General features: G+C 42.8%; 2 protein-coding genes across 3 annotated transcripts in view; one reads left to right on the top strand and one right to left on the bottom strand.

The window, feature by feature from the left end:
- Positions 1 to 194: 194 nt before the first annotated feature.
- Positions 195 to 18,715, top strand: part of ANAPC15 (anaphase promoting complex subunit 15) — a 95,072-nt gene continuing 76,551 nt past the window's right edge. Inside the window, exons 1-2 of one of the 2 annotated variants that reach the window (XM_037135747.2) lie at positions 195 to 449; positions 566 to 739. The gene's annotated coding sequence lies outside the window, so the exon portion shown is untranslated. The remainder of the gene's footprint in view (positions 450 to 565; positions 740 to 18,715) is intronic. The other variant, XM_037135748.2, reaches the window with a different exon arrangement.
- LOC119042140 (folate receptor beta) lies at positions 1,360 to 4,873 on the bottom strand. The gene is given in 6 exon segments (XM_037135743.2): positions 1,360 to 1,835; positions 1,963 to 2,098; positions 2,212 to 2,367; positions 2,369 to 2,401; positions 4,508 to 4,684; positions 4,766 to 4,873. Coding segments are annotated over 5 exon segments (765 nt in total). The 5' UTR covers positions 4,661 to 4,684; positions 4,766 to 4,873; the 3' UTR covers positions 1,360 to 1,548.

Below are 18,715 nucleotides of genomic sequence, written 5' to 3'. Positions count from 1 at the left end.
GGCCCATAAGAGGACTGCCCCACCCCTTCCCAAAAAAGACCTAGCCGGTGGCTGCACCTCCCGGGAGCCCGCTTCCTGCCCCGCCCCTCCGCCCCCTGGCTCCTTAAAGGCGCAGGCCCGCAGCCAGGCTCCCAGTGCTGCCAACTCCTGGAACGCTGTCGGAGGCTTCCCTTTAACCTGGGAGAGAACTTTCACTTCGCTGAATTGAGAGTCTGAGTTAAGACAAACGTACTCCTTACTCCATTTCAAATACGCATTGACTTTATCCAGCTGGAGCACAGCCTGGGACGTGGAGGGGGCTCTGTGGGGCCTTCCAAAATAGATAAACGTAGTAACTAAGAGACCTCTCGCGAACCCATCAGCGTCTCCAGGCCCCTGTTGAAACCCAATAACTCGTGCTCCTGTCTCTGCCCGTCCTCTCTCGTCAGTCATCTCTGGTTTGAGGGAAGGTGAGTCGGCCAGGAGGGGGCAGTCAGGGGCGGCAAGGAGAGAGCTAAATTAGGAGTATTCACGCTGGATTCTAGTTCTAGTTCGAACTCCCCTCCCGCCTGGTGTTCTCTGACAGATACCCTGCCTCTCCGGGGATAACTACCGTCTGGATATAGACACCAAGAATTCCTCAGGAGGAAAGGGGAAGTGAGAGCCCCAGAGATCAACTCAAGTCCAGCTCGGGGGGCTGTGCAGAGACAGAACAACCCTCCAGAGTAGGCATATCTACCATTCGCAGATGGGGACAAAGGTAAGAGTTTCCATCCCTCTTCCAGCCACACCTCCAGGATACAGCCAGAGCTGAAGGAGTTCAAGGCTCTTGAGTATTTCCTCACCAGGAGACTCCCAAATTACCCTCCCCATAAACTCTCTTCCTCCTCCGAGGGTCACAAGCCCCAACTCTACCCTTCAATCCACATCATGTGTGAATTTTTTTTTACCTCTCGACACCCAACCCCAGCTTTGTCAGTGTAGAACTCAGCACAGAAGCAGACAGACAAGGCTTGGGGGAAGGGGTTATCTGTGGATCAATATAAATGAAGTTCCTGACCTGCCTCTCACTTGGGTTAACAAGAACAAAAGGCTCCCCAAGAACTATCAATGTGCAGACACTGGACTCACGTACTTTCTAGGCAACAGGTCCTTTATATTTCACAACCCTGAGAAGAGGAAGGGTTATTAGCCCCGTTTTAATGAGGAAGAAACCAAGGTTGAGAACAGTCAAACAACTGTGCCCTTTCACATAGAGAGTAGCTGAGCTAAGTTTGAAACCCAGGTTTCATTTCTCTAATCCGAAGGAATCCAAATGCTAGGGAGTCTCTCCACTGCCCACCCCAAAACTAACAACCAAAATAACTCATCAGACACAAATATGTCCGTCTATTTATTAGAACGGGCTGGCAGAGAAACCCCAAGCCCCACCATAGAACGGGAACTGGATGACAGGTGGGTAATGGATGGAACCATGCTTAGGGCTCCCTCATCTGTGCACCTGAGCTGAGCTGAAACGGCACCTCAAAGCTGGGCACAGGCAGAAGGGGCATACGAGAAGAGCTGGATTCAGCCAAGGAGGCAGAGTTGGAGCATCAGGGTCAGGCTGAGCAGGAGAGGCCCAATCCCATGGGTCTGGGCCCTAGAATTCATGGTCATGGCATAGAACCTCGCTACCTCCTCATTGGGATTGCCCTGCGCTGGGTCAAACCACATCTGGATGCAGCGCCCACTCCCTCGACTGTACTTGTTGACTTTGTAGGAGTGACTCCAGATGCCCTCACACAGGGCTACAGGTGTGGGGAAGTAGAACTCGAAAGTGCGGCAGACAGCCTCAGCTGGACACTTGTTAGATCCTGCAGGAGCAGAGAGGAGAGACACATGTTCAGGCCCTGGTTACCCCAGAGATATTCACACAACCCCCAATCTTGGAACAGCCTTTGTCAAAACACTTCCTCAATCTGCCACCTGCCTGGCCCTCACCTGAGGTCCAGTTCCAGCCCTTGTGCCAGTCGGTCTTGCAGGTGTAGGAGGTGCGGCAGTCTTCCCACCAGCTCTCACAGTCCTCTCTGCACAGGGGCACGTTCAGGAAGCGTTCTTTGCGCCAGCTCTGGTTCACCTGGGTGGGAGGTGGGAGGGAAACAACTCATCTCAGCCAGGCAGGTTGGCAGCCACAGGCTGGACTGAGCTGGAGGGCAGCCTGCTGGGCTGGGGTGAGGGAGGCACCCGCACCTGCTGGATCCAGGGCCCCAGGTTGGGGGAGCACTCATACAGGCAGGTGTCCTGGATGAAGTGGCGCTTGCAGGCGGGCTCCATCTTGCCACAGTGGTCCCAGTTAAAGTTGTACAGGAGGGAGGAGTCCTTGTGCAGCTCCTGGCTGGTGCTGGGGGGAGCAGCAGGCGTTCTTCCTCCAGGGACTGCACTGGGAGGGGTGGCCACGGCACTGAGTCCTTCCCCCACCACACACTCCTGCCACACCTAGTCTCTGCCCGTTCAGTTCTTGCTCTCCTGCCCCAGGAAGGCTGCCCTAGAAACACTCACTGTGAGGACCCCTCTCTTCCTGGCCTCCAGGAATTTGCATCTTGGGGACACTCAATTACAACAGTGTGATCAGGGTTTTGTGGGAACCTAGGAGAAACCCCGACTTGGGAGGACAATGAACTAACATTTATACAACTATTAACACTTTATAAAACATTTCTAGATGTATTTATTAAAAATATATTACTGAGGCCCTCGCTAGTGTGGCTCAGTGGATCGAACATCAGCCTGTGAACCTAAAGGATGCTAATTAGATTCCTAGTCAGGGCACATGCCTGGGTTACGGGCCAGATGCCCAGTTGGGTGTGTGCAGGAGGCAACCAATCAGTATTTTTCTCACACACCATGTTTCTCTCCTGCTCCTTCTCCCACCACCCCCACCTCTCTAAAACTAAATTTAAAAAATTATATATATTATATGTAACATATATCATATATACAATAAATGTTATATATAATATATATTTCACTGAATAACTATTCTATGCCAGCCCTGTTCTAGACTGAATAGAGCGGACAACAATACAGACAGAAATATGTGTTCATGGATCTTACATTCTGGTCAGGGGAGACAGACAGTAGGACAGCGAGAGAGAAAAAGATGATTGGAGGGCTATGGTCAATTACATGAGGAAATTTGCAGCAGGGAATGGGCGTGTGGAGTATGGGTGACTGTGGGGATTTTAGATGAGGTGGTTTGAAACGCCATTGGAAGGTGACATTCTGAGTAAAGGAGGAGAGAGAGTGAGCGACGCAGTAACACACTGTTGAATAACCGTATTCTTGGCAAATATTAAGATCTGTGTCCCCCCCCCCCCGCCAGTGCCTAGGCCAGGACCGGACACACAGCAGGTGCACAGAAACATGTGCTGAAAACAGTGAATTAAAGACATACTTATGCTTTTCTAATCTGAACCGAACTTCATCTCACCTATAGACACTCCATACTTGAGCACGGTTTTTATGTAACGTAGACCAGATTCTCCAGGTAACACAAAACCCAAAGCATGACATGGGAGGCCGTACTGTGTGTTTTGCATTGCCGGAGTTAGCCACTGTGCTAGGGAATTGTGTCAGCAATGGCAACACTGCTCAGAGTGTCTTGTACAATTTAAGTGGCCAGTAGAATACAACTGTGTTGACCTTCATTTGTAGCTGCCCCATTCATAGTGATTTTTGGATAAGAGACACATGCTATTTCACAGTGACTTCTAATGTAGCCCTACCAGGAATTGGCATGTTGAAATGTGGGGGTTTTATGATCAAGTGCTTTCTTTTGGCTTCTCCTTTGCATGACAGGTGATTGTGTTGATATTTTTTAAACTAAACGTGCAAATAGATTCTATTAGCTTCACGTGTCATTCCAGGATAGAAAAGAGAGTCTAAACAACATTTGTCATGAAAAGGAGGCATGGAGTCTAACACGGTTGCAACCAAGTGGCAGAAATGTTTCAGACCGTGTGCAAGGACCATGCCAGAGCCCCGTGTCACAGGCCCAGGAGGCCCTGTGCTTCCCCCTCAGCTCTGCATGGGACAGGCCACATGCAGAAAGTGGGAAGTAGGAAAAGCATCCTCCCCAAACGCAGAGGTGTCTGCCCCAGGCCTGCCACTGCCTGGCCACCAGGGCTGTTCATGGCCAGTGCCTCTGTGTGTCCATGTTCTCCTTGGCCTCAGTGTCCTCATTTGTGTTGTGTGGAAAATGTCACCTACCTACCTCCAAGGACCCTGGAAAAATCAATTCACGTACAGAAAACACAGGACACCTAGTAGGTGCTCCATAGATGATTATTTCATATAATTGCTCACATGGTATCCTGTTCTGAGGAGGCCACCCCTAAAATCACCTAAGCACTCCCGACATTTATATCTTCTCAGCCATAACTCAAATGTGGGTGTCTGACCCCTCAGCCCTTCCCCCACCACCCTGACTTCCTCTCCCCTGTCAGAAGCAGGCCCCTCCCCAATCAGAGCCTCAGCCCAGCCATACCTGGTCATGCAGCTTGTCCTCAGGGCCTGGCTTGGCCTTGTGGTGTTTGGCGTCCATGCAGACGTTGAGCAGCTCTGTCCCATCTCGGGCACTGCACGTGGCGGCTGAAAGCCAGGCCAGCAGCAGCAGAGGTGCTGTTGGTTTCCAGGCCATGTCCTTCTGTCCCTGCAGAGGAGGCTGTGGTCCGGGAGAACAAGGCCTGAGTGGACGGAGCCCCATGCAGGGTGCTGCCTTCACCCCCTGTATCAGTCTGCCCACCTCCACAGTGACAGATGGGGTCAGACCTTGTTCCTTCAGTGCCTGGGTCCTGAGGCTCCCTGAGGCTGAGGTCGAAGAGGCTGGCAAAGGGGGCTCACTCACCCCAGTCTAGGAGGGCAGGGAAGGGGATGGGGGTTAGGAGGTGGGCCCTGCAGGACTGTTCCCAAGTTCAAGAACTTGTCTTGCACCCACACCTTCTCTCTGGGCTTTACCTTAAAAATGTAATTAAGTAGGTCAGGTCCCTATTTCCTGAAAAGAGCCAGGGACACACAGCACCCTTATTCTGTGTAGCAAGCGCTCTGCCCTTAGACCCTGGATCACCTGGTCCCCTGGGCAGCTTAGAATCCCTGCTGTGCTGGGGAAAGCAGTGGTCCAGCTCAGCTGAGGTCTCCAAATCAGCTGACGAAGGATCAAGTGATGTAACACAAGCAGGACCCTGTTTACTTAAATGCTACAGAATTGGAAAGAGTGGTGGTTTTTAAGCAGCTTTGCTCCCTCAGACTTTTTCCTTCCCTATTTTTCAAACACCATTTCCTCCCTCCACCCCATCCTGTCCCTGGGTGGCTCAGCTCTCTCTGAGAGCTGGACTAATGCTCCAGATCATCACCTTCCTCCCTGAAACAGACAAACCAACTAACCAGAGCAGAGACCCTTGAACTGGAAGGATGCCATAAAAGTCTACCATGTTCAAATGCCTACCAGACAGGCGCTGAGCATCAAGGGAGGCACCTGGCAAAAATGACAGTCCCCTGTCTGTCCGTGACTGCCCGCCACCCCAATCCCCACCCATCACAGCTGTTTCTCTTTGAGTTCAGTCACTGCAGTACCAGGAGTTGGTACGAAGGCCCAGTCCTCTCCCTCCCCATTCCCACACACAGTGGATCACCAAGCCCTGGCCAGGGACCCTCCAAAAACCTTTCTAGAATTCACTTCCCTTAACTCTGTCTTTGGGGTCAGGTCTTCCCTCCTCCAGTTTCTTCCCATTCAAGTGCTCTTCCCCACAGGAGCAGGGCTGATCTTCCTAAAGAAAGATGCCCTCTCCCACTCTCAGACCCACCAAGTCCCTGTGGTGCCCCATCTCCCTTCCCCCTTTGGGCATCTTGCCTGGGCTGCCTTTGCTGCTGGGAGCACTCAGCTGTGTCTGCACTGGCCCCTCCTGGATGGACAGCAGCTCCAGGACCCTGGACTGGCCCCAGTAGTCCCCGTCCTCGGGCAGCATAGCCTGCAAGCACTGAGTGTGCCCAGGCACAGAATGTGCCCTGCAGTAAGCAATTTTCATTTCTCCTTCCTCCCATTCCAGACCCACCCTCATCAAGCCTCCCTTAGTCTGTCAAGTCAGGCAATCCTGTTTGATTTCATCTTGTCAGCTGTTAATTTGCTCATCCCAGGACCTGCACGCTCAACATGCATCCATATCTAGAGAGCCGCTCATCTCTGAGGGAAATCTGAATTTCTGGGCTCCCCAGGTGGCTGTTAGGATGAGCGACCTTGAGGGGCATGAGGTGCGGTGGTCAGGCCATGGGACCCAGTAGCAGCCCACTCCTCTCACAACCGTGGGAAATGGCACTAAGCCGTGCTGTGCGTTTGTTGCCTCCCCAGAAAAGGGTTGCGGGTTATGTCTGGAAAAGCCTGGCACGTACCAAATAGGCTTAAATGACAAGTATCAGGTTTGTCTGTGAGCAGCGAGGGGGATGCAGGCAGGAGTTGAGGTTCGGAAGTCCAGGGTCACAGAGATGAGAAGTCATCTCAGGTCTGATGAATGATGGTATCTCACCATATAACATTTCTTTAAACATGTTTAAGCACCTTTTGATAGTCTTTTAAAAACTGTGATAAAAAATATACCTTATGTAAAATATACCGTCTTAATCATTTTTACCAACATGTGCAGTAATGTTAAGTATGTTCATACTGTTTTGCAACCGATCTCCAAAACTTTTCCGTCTTGTAACAACGAAACTCTTTTCCCGGTAAGTTACTCCTCCCCGCTTCCTCCTTCCCCAGCCCTTGGCAGCCACCATGGACTTTCTGTCTCTGAATTTGGCTACTCTGGGAACCTGCTCTAAGAGGCATCAGGCAGTATTTGTTCTTTTGTAACTGGCTCCTTTGACTACATAATATCCTTAAAAGTCATCCGTGTGTCCGAATTTCATTCCTGTTTGTAGCTGAATAATATTTTGTAGTATGTATATACCTCATTTTATTATCCTTTTACTCATCCTTGGACACCCGTGTTACTCCCTCCTCTTGGCTGCTGTGAGGAACGCTGCTCTCAACCTGGCTGTTCACCTGTCTCTTCAGGACCCTGCTCTCAGTTCTGTGGGCACACACTCCAAGTGGAATAGCTGGATCATATACGGTTACCATTCTATTTTTAATATTTGAGGAACTGTCACATTGTTATCCACAGCAGCTGCACCATTTGAGAACATTGTACAAGAGGAAAAAAAGTGTTCAAGAGTGCCAGTTTCTTCCCATCCTCACCATCACTTGTTTTTTCAAAAACTAGAAGCCATTCTGGTAGGTGTCGGGTGATACCTGGTTGTGGTCGTGATTTGCAGTTCTCTAGTGATTTTTGACACTGAGCAACTTTTCATGTGCTTGTCGGCCATTTGTATAACTTCCTTGGAGAAATGTGCCTTCACGTCCTTTTCCCGTTTTTAAATCAGGTTATATGGGCTGTTTTTACTGGTGACTTTAAGGATTTGACCCTTATATGATTTGCAAATGTTTTCTCCTGTTCTTCAGGATGCCTTTCACTCTAACTGTCCTTTGATGCACAGTTTTTAATTTTTATGTAATTCACTTTACTTTTTTTTCTTTTTTTTTTAAATTTTTTTTACTTCTTTTTTTCTTTGTTGCTTATTCTTTTCCTCTCAGATCCAAGAAATCATTGCCTAATACAATGTCATAAAGCTCTTCCCCTATGTTCCTTAGCAAGTTTTAATGTTTTTAGCTCTTATGATTAGAGGTTTGATCCATTTTGAGTTAAATTTAGTATGTGGAGTAAAATAAGGGCCCAACTTAATTTTTTTGCATGTGAATATCCACTTGTACCCCAGCACCACACTTTGAAAATGCTATTCTTTGAGTTGTCATTTATCCCATGGCATTGTCTTGACACCATTGTCAAAAATCTGGGCTCTAAGTTCTATTCCATTGATGTGTGCATCTCTCCTTAAGCTACTACCATACTTTCTTGATTATCGTACATTAAAAAAAAATATTTTACTTATTTATTTTTTAGAGAGAGGGGAAGGGAAGGAGAAAGAGAGGGAGAAGAACATCAATGTGTGGTTGCCTCTCATGTGTCCCCTACTGGGGACCTGGCCTGCAACCCTGGCATGTGCCCTGACTGGGAATCTAACCGGCAACCCTTTGCTTTACAGGCCCGAGCTCAATCCACCGAGGTAGACCAGCCAGGTGTAGATTTGTAGTTTGTTTCGAAATCACAAAATGTGAGTGCTCCAGTTTGGTTCTTTATTTATTAAAATTATTTTGGGTATTTTGTGTCTCTTGCATGTCCATATAGATTTTAGGCTCATATTGTCAGTTTCTCAAAAAAAGGCAGCTAGAATTTCAATAAGGATTGAATCAAATCTATAAATTAATTTGGGGAGAATTGTCTTCTGAACAATATTTTCTTCTAATTGATGATCATGGGATGACTTTCCATTGATTAGGTTTTTAATCTCTTTCAAGAATATTGTGGTGTTCAGTGTACAAACCTTTTACTTTGTTAAATGTATTTTGGGGTTTTTTATGCTATTGTGAATGGAATTGTAATCTTTAATTCATTTTTGTACTGTTCATTGCTGGTGTATAGAAGAGATACAATTTTTCTTCTTTTTTAAAAAATATATTTTATTGATTACACTATTACAGTTGTCCCATTTTCCCCTCTTCACTCACCTCCATCCTGCACACCCCCTCCCACCCACCTTCCTTCTACCTTAGTTCATGTCCATGGGTCATACATATAAGTTCTTTGGCTTCTACATTTCCTATACTATTCTTAACTTCCCCCTGACTATTTTGTACTTACCATTTATGCTTTTTATTCTCTGTACCTTTTTCCCCTTCCCTCCTCTTCCTCTTCCCTGCTGATAACCCTTCATGTGATCTCCATTTCTGTGATTCTGTTCCTATTGTAGTTGTTTGCTTAGTTTGTTTTTTTTTTAAATTCAGTTGTTGATCATTGTGACTCTGTTGTCATTTTACTGTTCGTATATTTTTTAAGATTTTATTTATTTATTTTTGGAGAGATGAGAAGGGAGGGAGAAAGAGAGGGAGAGAAATATCAATGCGTGGTTGCCTCTCACATGGCCCCCACTGGGGACTGGCCTGCAACCCAGGCATATGCCCTGACTGGGAATCTAACTAGCAACCCTTTGGTTTGCAGCCCACACTCAATCCAGTGAGCTACGCCAGCCACGTACTGTTCATATTTTTTATCCTCTTCTTTTTCTTAGATAAGTCCCTTTAACACTTCGTATGATAATAGCTTGGTGATGATGAACTCCTTTAACTTTACCTTATCTAGGAAGCACTTTATCTGCCCTTCCATTCTAAATGAAAGCTTTGCTAGATAATCTTGGATGTAGGTCCTTGCCTTTCAGGACTTTGAATATTTCTTTCCAGTCCCTTCTTGCCTGTAAGATTTCTTTTGAGAAATCATCTGACAGTCTGATGGGAACTTCTTTGTAAGTAACTTTTTCTCTTGCTGCTTTTAAGATTCTCTTTATCTTTAACCTTTGACATTTTAATTATGATGTGTCTTGGTGTGGTCCTCCTTGGGTTCAATTTTTTTTGGACTCTCTGAGCTTCTTGGACTTCCTGGAAGTCTGTTTCCTTTGCCAGATGAGGGAAATTCTCCTTTATTATTTTTTCGAATAAGTTTTCAATTTCTTGGTCTTCCTCTTCTCCTTCTGGCACCTCTATGATTCAGATGTTGGAACTTTTGAAGTCCTGGAGGTTCCTAAGCCTCTCCTCATATTTCTGAATTCTTGTTTCTTCATTCTGTCCTAGTTGAGTGTTTATCTCTTCCTTCTGTTCCAAATCGTTGATTTGAGTCCCAGTTTTCCTCCCCTCACTGTCCTGTACATTTTCCTCTATTTCACTTTTCATAGCCTTCACTTTTTCCTCTATTTTGTGACCATACTCAACCAATTCTGTGAGCATCCTGATTACCAGTGTTTTGAACTGTGCATCTAATAGGTTGGCTATCTCTTCATCACTTGGTTTTTTCTGGAGCTTTGATCTGTTCTTTCTCTTGGGCCATGTTTTTTTCTGTCTCCGGCATGCCTGTTACATGGTGAAAGGGCAGAGCCTCAGGTGTTTATCAGGGCAGGGCAGCCTGTGTTGCTGTGTGCTGGCACTTTATGTGGGGGAGGGGTCAGAGAGAGAACAGTGCTGCTTTCAGTCACTGCTGGCTTTCAGTCACTTCCTCCACTACCCACAAGCAAATTGGGCCCTTCTGGTGCTGATTTTTTGGTGACTGATCTTATGTACGTTCCAGGAGCCTGTGGGTCTCTCCAACAAACTCTCCTGTGAGGCTGGGAGTTTCTCTCGACACCTCAACCCCCACAGGTTTTTTCAGTCAGAGGTTTGGAGGCTTTATTTCCCTGCACTGGAGCTCTGGGTTGCATGGTCTGTTTCACTCCCCAGTTATTTTTCCTGGTTTATCCGCACACAAATATGGGACCGCCCGTTCAGCCAGCCACCGCCTTGCCCACCCTGGTCCTCCAGCCTCCACCTGGCCAAGAGTCCTTTCTGCCCAGCATCCTCTCTGCCCAGCTGCCTGTCTCCACCTCACCTACTGGTCTGGATGAATGTTTCTTCTTTAACTCCTTGGTTGTTGGGCTTCTATACAGTTTGATTTTCTGTCAGTTCTGGTTGTTTTTGTGTTTTTAAATTTGTTGTTGTCCTTCTTTTGGTTGTGCAAAGAGGCACAGTGTGTCTTCCTATGCCTCCATCTTGGCTGGAAGTCCTGCCTCCCAAAAGAGATACAATTGACTTTTTTATATTTGTCTGGTGTCCTACAAATTTGATTAATTCACTTAGTATTAGTAGTATAATGTTTTTTGTGGGTTCCTTAGGATTTTCTATATACAATGTCATATCATCTGTGAACAGAAATAGTTTTATTTCTTCTTTTCAATTTGGATTACTTTTCTTTCTTTTTCTTGACTAATAGTCCTGGCTACAACCATCGTACTGCACTGAATAGACATGATGAGAGTGAATATACTTATCTTATTCCTGATCTTAGGGGAAAAGGCTTTTGGCTTTGAATATGAATTTAGCAGTGGACTTTTTTCATAGATGATCTTTATCTGGTTGGGAAAATTCTATTTTATTCATAATATGTTCATCGTTGGTTTTATTTTTTTATCATGAAAGGATTTGGGTTTTTGTCAAATGATATTTCTGAATCAATTAAGATCATGTGGGTTTTTTCCTTAAAACAACTTGCATTCCTGAGATGAATCTTACTTGGCAATGGTATATAATACCTTTTACATTATGCTGAATTTAGTTTGCTGGTATTTTGTCAAGGAGACTTTATTCAAAATGGATATTGCATTATGATTTTCTTTTCCTGTGATGTCTTTGCCTGGTTTTGTATCAGGGCAATACTGGTCTCATAGAGTGAGTTGGGAAGTGTTTCCTCCTTTTTTGGAAGATTTTGTGAATGATTGGTATTAACTACTCTCTAAACATTTGGTGAAATGTACAACCAAGGCCATCTGGACCTGCAATTTTCTTCTTGAGAAGTTTTAAAATTACTAATTCATATCTCTTTTCTTGTTATAGGAATATTTAGAATTTCATTTCTTCTTGTATTTTCTTCAATGGTTTCTGTTTTTCTAGGTATTGGTTCACTTCATGTATGTTTTCTAAGTGTTCATAGTATTCTCTTACATTGCTTTTAACTTCTGTAGCAACAATAATGTCTCCTCTTTTATTCCTGACTTTGTAATTTGATTTTTTTTCTTGATCAAGCTAGCTAAACATTTACCAGTTTAGTTAGTCATTTCAAAGAACTAACTTTTGGTTTTATTGATTTTTCTCTATTGTTTTATTTCCTCTATTTCTGTCTTACTCTTTATTATTTCCTTCCTTCCAGTAGCTTTGGGTTATTTTGCTCTTCTTTTTCTTTTCTTTCTTTTTTTTTTAATTAAGGTACTAGGTGATTGATTAAGATCTTTCTTCATTTTTTAAAAAGATTTTATTTATCTATTTAGAGAGGGGAAGGGAAGGAGAAAGAGAGGGAGAGAAACATCAATGTGTGGTTGCCTCTCACATGCCCCAAACCGGGACCTGGCCTGCAACCCAGGCATGTCCCCTGACTGGGAATCAAACCAGTAACCCTTTGGTTCACAGGCCCACACTCAATCCACTGAGCTATAACCAGCCAGGGCTCTTTCTTCATTTTAACATAGGCATTAAAGGCCTAAGCACTGCTTTAGCTGTATCCCATAAGTTTTGGTATTTTGCATCTTAATTTTACTCACCAAGTACTTTTAAATTTCTCTTGTGAAGTATTCTTTGACTTATTGATTACTTAGGAGTATGTTGTTTAATTTACACATACTCGTGAATTTCCTACATCTTTCTCTTGTTGATTTCCAATTTCATTCCACTGTGGCCAGAGAATATACTGTGTACTTGTGTTATTTCAGTTTTTAAAAAATTTACTGATGCCCTTTAAAATGGTCTAACATGGCCTGACCGGTGTGGCTTACTCAGTTGGGCATTAATTGTCCTACAGAGTGAAGGGTCACTAGTATAATTCCCCTCAGGGCACATGCTGGCTTGAGGGGTTGAGGGTTCCATCCTGTGTCAGAGCTAGTGTGAGAGGCAACCGATAGATGTATCTCTCTCTCATCGTTGTTGCTCTTGATTGCCTTCTCCCTCCTTTCTCCTTTCTCCTTTCTCTTAAAAAAAAATAAAAAAACAGCCTGGTTGGTGTAGCTGAGTGGATTGAGAGCAGGCCTGTGAACCCAAGGGTCACCTGCTGGGCTTGTGGGCCAGGTCCCCAGTAGGGAGTGTGCAAGAGGCAACCACACACTGATGTTTCTCTCCCTTTCTCCCTCCCACCCCCTCTCTCTAAAAATAAATAAATAAAATCTTTAAAAGAAAAAAAAAAAGAGAAAGGCCTATCATGTTGTTGCATATGCATTTGAGAAGAATACATTTTTTTTATGTTTGCTGGTGTATTCTATAAATTCTGTTTTATCTAGCTGGTTTAGTGTCATACAGGTCTTCTATTTTCCTGTTGATCTGTCTAGTGATTCAATTCATTGTTGATGGGGGGAATTGGAATATTTAGTTGTCATTGTTGAATTGTGTATTTCTCTCTTCAATTCCATCAGGTTTTACTTTGTGTATTTGGTGACTCTATTGTTAGGTGCATTTGTTTATTTTTCCTTTATTTTAAAATTATAGTTAATAGACAAGGTTGTATTAGTTTCAGGTGCACAACACAGTGATTAAACATGTATTTACATTACTAAGTAATCAGCATGATAATTGTAGTATTCACCTGGCACCACACATACCTAGTATGGTGTAGTAACTACATATTACTATGTGTTCTCCATATGTTTATAAATATAGATATATAGATATAACTGTTATAGACTTTATTGCCTATGTCGTACATTACATCCCCATGACTAGTTTTATAACTGGAAGTTTGTACTTCTTAATTCCCTTGGTGATCCCCTTGTTCCTGATGAATTAATTCGTCATTATAAAATTTTTTTGCCTTAACAATTTTGGTCTTAAATTCTATTTGTCTGATATCATTATAGCCAGCCCTGATACCCTTTGGTTGTTGTTTTCATAATATAGCTTCTTCTGTCCTCTTCATTTTAACTTTTTGTGTCTGTGAATCTAAGATGTGGCTCATGTAGACAGCATGCAGCTGATAATGATTTTTTATTTGCCAATCTCTGTATTTTTATTGAAGTATTTAATCCATTTATATCTAATTTAATTACTATTGATATAGGATTTATATCTGCAATTTTACTTGTTTTATATATGTCTCATATCTTTTTTCTTGTTCTCTTTCTCCATTACACTCTTCTTTCGTGCTTAATAGGTATTTTCTAGTGTATCATTTTAATTCCTTTGCTATTTCTTTTACCATATATAAAAGGTTTTTCTTAGTACTTGCTCTGGGACTATAATTAGCATCATAATTTATAACAATATAGTTCAGATTAATACCAACTGAGTTTTAATGGTGTTCAAAATTTTACTACAGTATAACTTCATTCTTTCCCAAATTTCCATGTACTATTATTGTCATATAAATTACAGCATTATACATAATAAACCTATCGACACAGTTTTATTATCATTATTTTATGCAGCTGTCTTTCCATTAGATAGGACAAGGAAAGTGTTATAATGTAAATGCACTTAAAGTATGTTTTGTCTTTCTCTATGTAGAAACTTTTATTGGTGCCCTTTATTTCTTTATATGAATTTAAGTAACTGTCTTTTGTCATTTCATGGCAGCCTGAAGGTCAACCCTTGGTATTTATTGTAGGAGAGGTCTGTCTGGTAGTGATAAATTCTCTCAGTTTTGGTTTACTTGGCTATTTTAAATTTCTCCTTCATTTCTGAGGGTAGTTTTTCTGGTTATAAAATTCTTGGTAGACAGTCTTTTCCTTTTAGCATTTTGAATATATTATCCTACTGCCTCCTGGTCTTCATAGTTTCTGATGAATCATTAAGAATTATTTTTTTTAGCAGCTGATTTTATTGAGAATCTCTTATAAATGATGAGTTTTCTATTGCTACTTTCAAGATTTTCTGTTTGTCTTTGTCTTTCAATAGTTTAACTCTGATGTGTTTAAGTGTAAGTTTCTTTGAGTTTGTCTTACTTGGAGTTAATTTAGCTTCTTAGATGTATAGGGTAATGTTTTTATACAATTTGAGAGATTTTGACCATTATTTTACAAATCAATCTCTCTCTCTCTCTCTCTCTTTCTCATTCTCCCCCTTCTAGGACTCCCATTTGGAAGAGTGTTTGGAACGTATTTCAGAATGCTTGATGGCATTCCCACAGGTCCCTGAGGGCCTGTACATTTTTGTTTATTCTTTTGGTTCCTAAGAATAGACAATTTCTATATTCTACATTCAAGTTCATAGACCCTTCTTCGCTGCTAAGAACCTCTAATATATGGGTTTTTTAATGCAAACTTTTTAATGAACATTTTAAGCTTCACAATAAAATTGAGAAGGTACAGTGATGTCTTATATGCCTCCTGCCCCCACACACATATAGCTTCCCTCATTATACCCGAAATCCTCTACCAGATTGGTACATTTGTTACAACTGATAAACCTGTATTAATACATCTTAATGACTCAATGTTTGTAAAAACATAGGTTTCACTCTGTGTTGCACATTCCTTAGGTTTGGACAAATGTATAATGATGTAGCCTTATCGTGTAGAGTATTTCCCCTGCCCTGAAAATCCTCTGTGCCTGCCTGAGTATCCCTCTATGCCTCCAACCCCTCCAACCACTGATCTATATAATGTCTCCATAGTTTTTCCTTTTCCAGAATGTTAAACAACTGAGAGCTGTTTTATGTAGCCTTTTTACTTTGGCTTCCCTCACTTACTAATATGTATTTAAGGTTCCTCTATGTCTTTTCATGGCTTAATAGCTCATTTCTTTTTAGTGCTGAATAATATTCCATTGTCTGGATGTACCACAGTTTATTTATTCATTCACCTATTGAAGGACATCTTGGTTTCTTCCAAGATTTATAACTGTGAATAAAGTTGCTATAAACATCTGTGTACAAGTTTTTGTGTGGACAAAAGTTTTTAATTCCTTTGAGGAATTACTAAGGAGCATGATCGCTGGATCATAAGGTAAGAGTATCTTTAGTTTTATAAGAAAGCACCAAAGTGTCTTCCAAACCATCTTCCAAAACTGTGCTATTCTGCATTCCCACCAGCAGTGAATGAGAGTTCCTGTTGCTCCACTCCCTCTCCAGCATGGTGTGGTCCGTGTTCCAGATTCTGGCGATTCTAATAGATGTGTAGTGGTATCTCATGGTTTTAATTAGCCTTTCCCTAATGATGTATGATGTTGAGCAGTTTTTTAATGCTTATTTACCAATTGTCTATCTCCTTTGGAGTGGTGCCTGTTCAGATCTTTTGCTCATTTTTAATTGGATTTTTTCTTTTGAAACCTCATCTGAGCATATGTTTATTGATTTGAGAGAGAGAGGAAGGTAGAAAAAGAGAGAGAAACATTGATGTGAGAGGGAAATATCGATAGTTGCCTCCCATATGCTTGCTGATGGGGATTGAACCTACAGTCTAGGTATGTGCCCTGACTAGGAATCAAACTCACAAGTTTTCAGTGTGTGAGATGACCCTCCAAACAGCTGAGACCCAGTCAGGGCTGGTTGTTCATTTTATTGTTGTTGAGTTTTAAGAATTCATTGTATATTTTGAATAAATTCTTTTTTTAAAAGATTTTATTTATTTATTTTTAGAGAGAGGGAGAAGGAGGAAGAGAGAGAGAGAAACATTAACGTGAGACAGAACATCAGTTGGCTGCCTCTCATATGTGCTGTGTCCAGGTACTGAACCCACAACCCAGGCATGTACCCTGACCAGGATTGAGTTGGTGACCTTTTGCACTGTGGGATGATGCCCAACCAACTGAGCCATACCAGTCAGGGCTGGATAACAGTTGTTTATCAGACATGTCTTTTGCAAATACTTTTTGTCAGTCTGTGGTTTGTATCATTCTCTTTTTTTTTTTAATGATTTTTAAAATTTACTTTATTTTTAGATAGAGGGTAAGAGAGGGAGAAAGAGAGGCACAGCAATATTAATGTGTGGTTGCCTATTGCACACCCCTCACTGGGGACCTGGTCTGCAACCCAGGCATGTGGTCTGACTGGTAATTGAACCAGCAGTCCTTTGGTTCACAGGCTGGCACTCAATCCACTGAACCACACCAGCCAGGGCTGTATCATTCTCTTGATGGTGTCTTTTACTGAGCAGAAATTTATAGTATCAATTAAATCTAGTTTATTGATTCTTTCTTTCATAAATGATGTCTTTGGTGTTGTATCCAACAAGTCACCACCAAACACAAGGCCACCTAGATTTTCTCCTATGTTACCTTCTAGGAGTTTTATGGTTTTGCATCAGTGATCCATTTAGGCCTGATCCATTTCAGTCACTTTTGTGAAGGGTGTAAGGCTTGTGTCTAGAATCTAGATGAATCTTTTTGTGTGTGGACAACCAGTTGTTCCAGCACCACTTGTTTCAAAGACTATTATTGTCCATTGTATTGCCTGTCCTCTTTTTTCAAAGATCAGTTGAGTGTATTTCTGTGGGCTCTTCATTCTGTTCTGTTGATCTGTCTGTCTATTCTTTCGCCAATACCACATTGTTTTGATGACTGTGTCTTTATAGTAAGTCTCGAAGTCAGATATTGTCAGTCCTCCAACTTTGTTTTTCTCTTTCAATATTGTGTTGGCCGTTCTGGCTCTTTTAGCTCTCTATACTAGATCTGTCTGGAAAAAGTGCAGCCATTGTTAATATAGGGAGAATGGTTTGCACGCGACATTGGTGTAACCTGGCAGCCAAGAAGAGTGGACTGGACTGTGTATGCATGAACAATGGCAACTTCACTGGACTGGTCAGTGGGAGTGGTATGTGCCACTGAGTGAGTGTGTGTACTGTGTGGCCATTGCATTCAAAATGACTGAGCAAGTAGAGCAATGAATCTGCGTCAAGTTTTGTGTTAAGCTTGAACATTCCTCCACTGAAACTATTCAGATAATTCCCAAGGCTGCAGCTCTGGGCAGCTGGTGATTGGCAGCTGCATCATGACAACACACCCACTCATGCATTGCATCTTGTGCAGTTTTTTAGTGAAACATCAAACCGCCCAGGTGACTCAGCCCCTCTACAACCTATGTTTAGTGCCCTGTGACTTCAGGCTTTTCCCCAAACTAAAATCACCTTTGAAAGGAAAGAGATTTCAGATCATCAATGACATTCAGGAAAATATGACAGAGCAGCTGATGGTGTTTGGGAGAACTGTGCGAGGTTCCAAGGTGCCTACTTTGAAGGGGACTAAGGTGTCATTGTCCTATGTACAATGTTTCTTTTTTCTTAACATTTTGTTTATTTTTATACAGAGGAGAAGAGAGGGAGAGAGGGAGAGAAACATCAATGCTTGGTTGCCTAGTATGCCCTGCACTGAGGACCTGGCCTGCAACCCAGGCATTTGCCTTGACTGGGAATTGAACCAGTGACCCTTTGGTTCGTAGGCCAGCACTCAATCCACTGAGCCACACCAGCCAGAGCTGTACAATGTTTCTTGTATCTTCTTCAATAAATGTCTCTATTTTTTATATTACGTGGCTGGATAGCTTCTGTACAGAACTTGTATAAACTGTAGAATCAGTTTATCAATATCTACAAAATAATTTAATGGGATTTGGATTGGGATCACATTGAATTCCCAACTGACATGGGAATTCATGACATGACATGACTGATCTTGACTGACATGACTGACATGACAAGATTGATCTTATTCATGAAATCTCTCCATGTATTTAGTTCTTGTTTTGCTCACCAGAGTTTTGTTATCTTCTATATATATATCTTGTACATATTTTGTTAGATTTATTTCTAAGTATTATTCTGGATGCTAAAGTAAGTGATATTGTTTTGTTTTAAAGATTTTATTCATTTATTTTTAGAGAGAAGGGAAGGGAGGGAGAAGGAGAGGAAGAGAAACATCGGTGGGTTGCTTCTCGTTCACACCCCAACTGGGCACCAAACCCGCAACCCAAGCATGTGCCACAACCAGGGATCAAACCCGCAGACTTTCACTTTGTGGGGACAACACCCAACCAACTGAGCCACACCAGTCAGGGCT

The sequence above is a fragment of the Artibeus jamaicensis genome, unplaced genomic scaffold (assembly GCF_021234435.1).
Source record: "Artibeus jamaicensis isolate MK-2021 breed Jamaican fruit bat unplaced genomic scaffold, CSHL_Jam_final contig_64, whole genome shotgun sequence".
NCBI classification, from domain to species: domain Eukaryota; kingdom Metazoa; phylum Chordata; class Mammalia; order Chiroptera; family Phyllostomidae; genus Artibeus; species Artibeus jamaicensis.
This window is presented reverse-complemented; position numbering and strand designations above follow the sequence as displayed.